This window comes from Rutidosis leptorrhynchoides, chromosome 9 (genome assembly GCF_046630445.1).
Source record: "Rutidosis leptorrhynchoides isolate AG116_Rl617_1_P2 chromosome 9, CSIRO_AGI_Rlap_v1, whole genome shotgun sequence".
Taxonomy (NCBI): Eukaryota; Viridiplantae; Streptophyta; class Magnoliopsida; order Asterales; family Asteraceae; genus Rutidosis; species Rutidosis leptorrhynchoides.
Window position 1 is genome coordinate 271,069,724 of NC_092341.1, and position 9,902 is coordinate 271,079,625.

The 9,902-nt window shown below is 35.2% G+C and overlaps 1 protein-coding gene across 1 annotated transcript; it reads right to left on the bottom strand.

Annotated features, from left to right (window-relative positions):
* Positions 1–2,167: 2,167 nt before the first annotated feature.
* LOC139866540 (uncharacterized) lies at positions 2,168–6,149 on the bottom strand. Its single transcript, XM_071854796.1, has 2 exons — positions 5,988–6,149; positions 2,168–5,225 (listed from the first exon to the last, which is right to left on the bottom strand). Exons 1-2 carry the CDS (start codon positions 6,026–6,028, stop codon positions 2,186–2,188), a joined length of 3,081 nt encoding a protein of 1,026 aa, XP_071710897.1. The 5' UTR covers positions 6,029–6,149; the 3' UTR covers positions 2,168–2,185.
* Positions 6,150–9,902: the final 3,753 nt, after the last annotated feature.

Sequence of the window (9,902 nt, forward strand, 5' to 3'; positions counted from 1 at the left end):
GGCGGCAGAGCCGACCATATAATAAAAATAACACAAGTGCACTAAGAACTCAAACATGAACTAAGGCTTAACCGGGAAACTTAAAGAACACTTTTATTAATACAAAATACAATTACAATATTACTTACTTATAAGTTTTCTCTTCTCTAACTCACACTCTTCTTACTTCCTCACAACTCTCACACCTTACTCACTCTTTTCACAACTTGATTACAAATGAAACTCCTCACCCATATTTATACTTGTCCATGAAAGTTTCTACACACTAAATATTTTCATGGATAAATATCTAGATATTTCTCACCTACAAATATCTATATTATCTAGATTTTTCTACATATAAATATCTAGATATTTCTTTTACATATTAATATCTAGATATTTCCTTATATATATATTAATATCTAAATATTTTTTCATACATATTTACAAATTTCATATTATTTCAAATTTATATTGTATTTTAACATAGATAGCGTAAACGACCACATCTATATGTATTATTCTCTATTATTTAACGATGTATTATTCTCTATTATTTAACTAATTTTTATAGGTGAATCGTGAATTTGTGATGGTTGATGAACTGTGTGGATTCTGACACTGGTGCCTTTGTCATGCGCCTTCATCTTTTCCCCACCTTCTCTAAAATCTATTATTTAACGATGTATTATTCTCTATTATTTAACTAATTTTTATAGGTGAATCGTGAATTTGTGATGGTTGATGAACTGTGTAGATTCTGACACTGGTGCCTTTGTCATGCGCCTTCATCTTTTCCCCACCTTCTCTAAAATTATTGTCCTCACTTTTTTTTTTTTTTTTTTTTTTTTTTTTTTTATCACGCTCGCCTATATTTCTATCTCCGATTTTAGAATATTAATAGTTTTATGAGCTCATATATTACATGAAAGTCAAAAAAAAAAAATAGTTAAAATGATATCTCAAATGAGTAGTTTTATTAAATTAACACGCAAAATGATTAACACGCAAAAGGTGTACGATTAACTGTCCCTAAGAATTCAAGATGACAAGTTGCAGGTGTACGATTAACACGCAAAAGGTCGAAAGCTACAGATAATTTACTATGTTGTGTAGTGCCAACTACGCATCAAACTTTTGATAAAGCAAGACTAACCCTTTTAATGCAACAAGTAGTTGTCTGTGAATGAAATTCTTAGGGACCCATGTATGTCGTGACTCGCCTATATGGGTCAAGTGATGTGTTAACTAGTATAGTAGGATCATGACCTAATATTAGCTGTTAAATAAACAGTTCCTAACGAATAAATACGTTCAACTGTTTACAGAAGATATAGCTACAATGATAAATGAAACAACCTACAAATATTAAGATTAAACAGACTATATGAAGATGTATGAGTCAGACAGTTGCAGATCCAGTGTGTCTTAACCTGAATATGCTTTTCCACACTACACACACACACACACGCACACAGTTACACACACACACGCACGCGCGCACACACACACACACTCAAAGGTTGAGATTTAATTATATGCAAATCAAAAGAGAATAGCATTCAATAAGGTCACAACTTTGACTGTGTAGGCGCAATAAGGTCCTAATTTTCGATGGAACTGCCAACATCGTCGCGAATTGGGATTCCTCCTAACGCGTGTGTGGGTGACAAATGAGAGCATTCGATGTCGATATTGTTGTTAAAAAAAAATTTACTTTTAAATAGTGAAGAAACATATGTGCTTATGTATATAAAAAACAAGGTTGCAAATATCTCTACTCGGGGAGTACCTCGGTCGGGACTTTTTAAGTACTACCTCGGTCGGGACTTTTTAAGAGTACTCGAAAACTTGGGGAGTACCCAGGGAGTATTCAGATGTTGACCAAGTTTGACTTTGTTCGATTTTGACCGAATTTTGACCGATTTCCCGGATAATCCCGAGTTTTGACCAAGTACTTTCCGAGTTCTCATTTGAGCTGGGAAAAGCCTCAAAGGCCTGGAGTAAGCTATCCCAGATTCAGTAAAGGAAAGAAGCCTTGATCCCAAGACATACGATAGGACGTCCAAAAATTTCACACATCACTTGTACCCTGTTACCCTGTGTATCTATCTATGTAATATACTTTTCTAGATTAATTGATGATTTTGAAGTGAATGAAACAGTAAAAACACAAACACCATATATTAACTAAAGTAACTTTTTATTCATCAACTTGTGTAGAACTTACATTATCTGCTTGAGATGGTCTAAAAAGTTCTTCTGGGCTCCTTTCAAAGAAGCTACTAAACTTGTTACCTTCAGTCTCTGTTGGCATAACTGGGCCCACCTCCGATGAACCCGGACGATGCAGTTGAAGATGATAATCCAAAATATTATACTTGAATCTATCACCACCCCCTGCATTTTTCACATTCCGTTCAGCCCTCGCAGACGGGGTCTTAATTTCGGGTCGGGTACAAGGTGTCTGTTTGGGTCGGGTACAATGTGTCTCTTTGGGTCGAAGATCTACACTAGTGCTGACATCATTAATCGGGCTTTTGGCCCGAACACTTTTACTAGGAGATGTTTTAAGTATGGGAGTTAAAGGCGATGAAGGTGTAGAGTTGCTACTATGGCTACTCGATACTTCATATAGGCCCGATAGGCCCAACCCCGAATTCTTTTTTTTCTTTCGACGTCTCGCTTTATCTTTACCCGTTTTAACCGTAAGACTCTCGGGTTTTGTCGCCTCAACCACCGTATCCGTTAATGTCAACGATGATGTCAACGATGATGTCACGGGTCCGGGTTTTAACCCAACAACTGAAGAATGTATCTGAGACAACTTCCCACTTCTTATTGTGAATGAAACCGTACACGAACACATTATAAAAATCATAAACAACGAAACGAGAACCGCGAAGACTAACTTTTGTAACTTTTTCCAAAAAAGTAATCTTTTGCAATTCGAGAGCGTTTGACTAGAAACGTTGACTTCTAACGGTACAACGAGTATGCCTCCAACCGTATCCAATTCCAAATCCCGACGTACGGTTTCTTCACAAATATCCGAACGATACGATATGATAATTCTTCGAGATTCGTTCGGTTGTAACATAAACCCTTTCGAATTACTCACACTAAACCCATAAAGCTCACACTTTGTGCCCGAAACCGTGATTCTGTTGACTTTTACGGTCAAGTCCCCGGTATTTTTTGCAAACAAAACTTTCATAATCGGTTTATCATAATTGTGTTTAACCTTTACGGTACGCACGGGACCCGCCCGATCGAGTAAAATTAACGAAACCGAACCTCCGGACCCACGCAACGATAACCACTCGACACCCGAAAGATTGTTTCTTACGAGAGCTGAACTTATCCACGTACAACAATTCGATGGGTGAAATACAACCGGGCCCAAAACTGCTGTTTCATGTGGATGAACATACACCTCGGTTAACGCGTTCTGTGCAATCGAAAAACCGTATCTCAAAGGAGTCATGTGATTATTAAGAACCAGATTATAAGATGAAGTCGGCTGCAAGATTTCATCTGATCCACGACACTCATTGATAATCTCTCCAGAATGTAAAAGCAGCTGCATGATAACGGGTCGGTCACTTGGGTTCACAACTTTGACCCATTTCGACTGATGACCACCGACGTGAACTATCGGAAATATAACCTCCTGATCATCGAGAACCGACATTTCTGTTTTCGATCCTTGAGATCTCCAGTTTCCTAGTACCGATTCATCACCTGTTTTCAGATCTGTTTTTGCAAAGCCTGCATAAGAACGCATTGGTGAACAAAAACGAGTGATAACACTGCATGAAACTTCAAGCGCAGGAGCATCTGATTTATTCGTTTGGACAACTAATTTGCAGTTCGTGTTGATGTACAGACTCGGAGTATATATAACCGTAGCCACTTGCGTTACAGTATACGGAAACAAGATTAACCCTTCAATATACTTAGTCTGCAAACACCGTTTACTTTCACCAACTTCATTAATCTTGAAAACAGTCAACACGTCAGGCCCGTTATTATCCACCGAGATAGATACATGTGTAGTTCCATCAGCATCACACGGTTTTAATACACTAACGAAAGCTGATATACGAGTTTCAAGATCGTAATTCAATAATTTCCCGCCAAATTCTTCAATAACTATCGTATCCAACTTATCTCTCGAAGCATTATTCAGTAATTTGACAGAGAACGTACCATGTACGTTTTTTTGCGAACGATATGGAAACTCTAACTCTAAAATTGGCTCGTTGCAGTTTGAACCAACGGTCCATGTATCTAATGGCCTTATCGACATTACAGGTTGACCAAGTTGACCGATTTTTACACTTAACCGATCCTTCACATTAGAAGAAACTGTTTCATCAATCGCATTGCAAACACCTTTAACCAAATAAGAAACGTTTCCAAAAGAAAACGACAACCAAACGCTCGCTTCTTTCAAATACAATACTTTATCAGAAGGATTAAATACCGATAATAACCTTGGGCTAGAACCAACTGACGTCTGTATCATATAAGGCGGGTCAACTGCAAAACCTTTGACTTGAACCAAGAACCCGCCTAAGCTTGTTTGCAATATCAGGTGACCTGCAGATGAACCTAACCATTGTGGCAAAAACACGAAACATAAAGACGCTTTTTCTCCGGGCCCCACCTTATAAACTTCACTATTATTGCAAGAATAGAAATGTGTATTGGTACTGTATGGTTTAAAAATGGTTAAATCACTACTTTTATGTCTATTCTCCACTGTCAAATAAGCTAGCGAACGAAAATGTAAATACTTTTGTCCCCAGTCGAGTAACGGGTGACTAATTTGTACATTTAACGACGAAAAATCATTCATGTTACTAGATTTAACTCTAACAAACGATGTGTCATTTTCGTTACTACAATCAGAAGTTTCGAGAACACTTTCTTTCACTTCAAACGAACAAGAAACGCCATTTCCATTTAATATGGTATTTTCACTTTCTTCTTCATTATGAAAATTGGAATATAAACTTGATAATGTTGAAGGAAAACAGAACGAATCTGAACGTTTACAAACGTTTTCAAGATTTCCTGAAACGGGACTCAAATCATTTCCAAACGAACCATACTCATCATAGCCCGTTAGATTGTGGGTCCCAGTCATAGTGCATGGCCCGAACGTTAAAAGGCAAAATATGACACATAATGCAATGACCTTATAATACAACGCCTCGACGTCATGAGAGACCCCCCTGAAAGAAAAAAAACGCAATCGAATTAAATTTCTAAAGTAGTTAAAGTATGATATTTGTGCAGGCAATAACAACCCAATAACATCAGTGAATATACATGACATATAAATATATAATCTCCCAAATATAGAAAATTGATTTTGACTTTTTTTTTTTTTTTTTTTTTTTAATATTGAAATGAATGAATTAAGCTGGTAATATTAACGTGATTCTTGCATTTCAGAAAATAATGTATTAAATTTTTAATATAGTTCCCGGTAATCTTACAATTATTGAAAAATCATATAATCATAATCCTATTTTTTTTAACCAAAAGATTAATGCAACTTCAATTACACCGCTAGAAATCGGAATTTTTTTTATATTTTATTTATCAAAACAACAGTGATAAATAGTACAGTATAAATATTTTATTTATCAAAACAACAGTGATAAATAGCACAGTATAAATTAAAAAATAAAGATATCAAAATGGTGCTCCAAAAGTCCAAATTGGCAGATAGGGAAATCAATAACAAAAAAAATCCCCAAAATTCATCAACTTTGAACTAATTAAATTAAAAAATTAATAATTCCACTGATGAACATCAAATTTTCAGAAAAACATATAACGTCAGCAACTTCAGTTCAACCAACTTCACTACTTAAAGAAATTATTACAGCAACAAATAGGTAATAAAAAAATCATTAAAAAGGTATATTAAAACACTATTAATAAAAGTAATATTTAAGATGACCAGATTAAAAATAAAATGAACTTACCGACGATTAAACATGGCGGCGATTGAGCTGGTGACGATCATCAACTATTCAAAAGATGAATTTTTGAAACATCGGATGATGTTTTGCTAGGGTTTTTGTTTCTATTTTTTAAAAAAAATAAAGGCTTAAAAAAGAAGCGGAGTTCAAGAACACGCACTAATACTTTTTTACACACAGTGATGATACAATACATCCATACATACATACATACATACAGCCAATGGATGGCCTCGAGCAACGAACGAGAAATAAATTGGAAAACGGAAACAAATTTAATTTTATGAAATGACTAAATTAGCCTTGACATATTCTTAGATGGTAACGACGCCGTAATGTAGGGTTTGTTTATGTTAATATCCAATTAAGATGAGTTGACTGATAAGAGGTTGGGTAAATTAGGTTTTATGTGGTGGGGGTTAATAATAATTAAATTAAATTTACTGATTATTTATTTATTTGTTCAATTTTTTTTTTAAAAACAAAATAATTTTATTAATTTAACCGAAAAGATTACAAGGTAGGAAAACAAACCCCATAAAACAAACGAAACTAACAAAATGAGAGCCGAGAATGCTATCCAAGAAACCTATACATTAAAATACATAGATGGTTTTGTTAACCAAGATTGCCAATCGATACACTTTACCTTTAACTTTCGAGATATCCAATCAAACGACTTTTGTATTTGGCTCAAATCACCGATGCACACGAGAATTTGTTCTTGAAGACTTTCATGTTTCTATTTTTCCAAAGATGATAGACGCAAAACTATTGAACCGCTTGCCAAATGTTAGAACCAACCGAGGACATAGATGATGAAGATACGCCTCGGAGTAAATGGGTTGGCAAGCAATGAGAGAAGTCTTCATCCCACTATTTGAAAAGACGGGACCAAACATCTTTAGAGAAGCTACACGTCATTAGGAAATGATTCACCGATTCAATATCTTCATCACACATTGGACACCGAGTACTACGGAGATCAGTACCACGTTTATCAATTTCAACCCGAACCGAAATTCTACCCTTTAGCATTTATTTGTTCATTTTGACCTTTCTATTTTCTTTCTTTTAAAGTATTAGATTTTTTTTTAAATGCTTTTAAACTATTAGATATTAGACTTCTAAGTTCTAAGTGAGCCTAGCATTTAGCGAATATTTTTAATTCATTGGCTGAAATTGATTCTTTTCGTTAAATCAATGAAAATGTAATAATATTTCGTTTGTGTACTTACATGAATGAAATTGAATATATCTTATGTTCGTTTTGCTTCTAAGATAGAAAGCTCTTATTGTGTAAGTTTTCTTTATAGTTGTCATTAGTTTAATTTTTCAATTCAGTCATTAAACATAAGTCGACTAGTGCACTTCGAGAGCTAATCCCACAAAGAAAATTGTCGTAAAGGATAGAACTTCGGTAGTGCACTTCAAGAGAACGTTTACTAATGTTCATTAACGTTCGTTTTATACTATGGATATAGTATTTTATATACATATAGACTACATAACTTTATGTAAACCTAAAATCTTTAACCCTTCGTGGGTTGGTAAGAAGTCGGTCGTATCAGGTAAAACGAAATTCTACAAAGAAAAGAAAGTGCTCGCCCCGGCCAACAAAGATTGTAATTATATAGATAACTGTTCCTCCCTTTCTTTAAGGCTTTAAGGCAAACCGTATAGCGAAATAAAGACGACCTCACCTTCTTACAGAAAGTTACTTTTTCCTGTAGGAGTAGTGAAGAACTAAACGAGAACTTTTGTTGGTTGTGTTGACCAACGGCAAGAATTGGGGGAATGTTTTGAATCTACAAAGAAGCAGAGGAAAATCGAAGCGTAGGAAAAGGCGTATAATAGTAGTTAAGCTAGGAAATAAGAATATGAGGCCATTAAACCTAAGCCTAATAGAAGAAAGAACAGACACGGGTTCCATACGTTACCACGATATTGTTCTATGAAAGCGGGCGGGCTGTTAAAAGTTCGGTCCGCTTTTTGTTTTGTCGTAAATATTTATCAACGTTCGTTATATACTATCTATACAGTACTTTAGATACATATAGAATACATAACTTTATGTAAACATAAAATCTTCATATACTCTATTTCTATTAATCTTGCTATACACTATTTTTTTTACAGCTTCTATTTACTAGTCGTTGTTTAAAACTAGCTTATGTTACATTAAATGTTCCTCGTATTAATTTATTGACTTTAGATATGAACTAATCTGTTGATTTTATCAATAAAAGTAGCTTAAAATGTTGTTCGTCATATTGTACTCCGTATTTCAGAAGTTCTTCTTGGACTTGCATTTTTTTTTTTTCTTGGACTTGCATTTTTTTTTCTTGGACTTGCATTTGAAGTTGTTCGTCAAATGTTGTTCGTCTGCCTTCTTTAGGGGAGGTCAGGAGTTCCACCCATATTGACTACATATTAAAAACACAATTTCATCCCGGGCAGCGATGAGGGCGAGGTTATTATCGCTGCATCGGCATAGTCGAAACGGGAGATGTCGCAACGGGTGGTTTAGTCCCCCTCGGGTGATCCCAATCCCTGTCCCAAAAAAAAAAAAAAAAAAAAAATTATAAAATGTTGTAAATGGTTATATACAAGGTTGTAAAATTCGCTATTCGGGGATTAATCGGCCGAGACTTTGGAAGGATTAATCGCCAATTCTGTAACGACCCGACCAAAACCGTTATTGACGGCGCCGTTAACTTAGGTCCCGTTGCGTGGTCGTAGTCCCTATATGAGACTCGTTTGACCAAAATTATGTCGCATTCATTTGAAAGGTACAAGACTTGCAAGTTTAGTTTACGAAACCGTTCGACAACAAGTCTAAGTTTACAAAAGTCATAAAGTATAAATGAAATAACTCGCGACATAATATAAGTTGAAAAACACAGTTGCTATAAATAGCGTAAGTATGTAAACAAAAGTTTGAATCCAAAAGTGCTATCCCTAGCGTATGTATGTATGTATGCTTGACCCCAAGCAAGAAATCAGAGTGTATGCATGTATGCTCGACTCCAAGCAAGTATGAGTGTACGCGGAAGCATGTATCAAATAGCCATGTATGAACCTGAGAAACATATAGAAAACTGTCAACGAAAAACGTTGGTGAAATCATAGGTGTATTAGTAAAAGTTATATTTTGAACCACAAGATTTAGTATTTCCATAAATTGATCATCCAAAAGTTGCATTCCAAAAGTTGGTTCGCGAGCACCCAATTATCAAGACTTAACGTTTCCTCCCATTGTATACCCCATCACTTAGTGCTAGAACAAACACTGATTCTCGAAAATATATTTCATCCGTAGACGGTAGCGAACCGTCCGAAATGAGGGTTTGTCAAACCCGTATGGCCACACAATATAAGTTCTCGCTTACACCCTGCAAGTGTAACTAATGATAATCGAATTGAGGATTTTTGTTCTAACTCGCTGTGGAATGTTTGTTTCCTTGTACTTGTGTTCAAAGTATAAAAGTATGTATTATAAAACTGTATATGTTTCTCATCCCATAATTTAAAAGTATAAAAGTATGTAGCACCAAATGTAACAAAGTATATGTTTCTCAGCCCACAATTTAAAAGTATAAAAAGTTGTTGAAAAGGTGGGACTATGATCTCACCTCGAGTGCACGAGTATAAAAGTACTTCACAAAGTAACGTATGCATGAAAGTTGCTTAGCCTTGACCTAAACAAGTAAGTTGTATCAATTAACCGGTTACGACACAAGGTCGGGTGAAATGTGTTCAATTAGTCCTATGGCTCGTTACGACTCGATTAAGTATAGCATGTGAATCACGTTGTCAAGTTTCATACAAGAAACAAGTATAAAAGCATGTTAGAATGATTGTATAAAAGTTTGGTTAAGTTTGACTAAAAGTCAAACTTGGTCAAAGTCAACGAAA

What these genes read in the sequence shown, in the direction of transcription:
- LOC139866540 (XM_071854796.1), bottom strand. Translation starts at nt 6,028, where the DNA reads ATGATCGTCACCAGCTCAATCGCCGCCATGTTTAATCGTCG. An exon ending in GCCGCCATGTTTAATCGTCG is followed by an intron (nt 5,226 to 5,987) that starts GTAAGTTCATTT and finishes TTTTTCTTTCAG; the next exon opens with GGGGGTCTCTCATGACGTCG.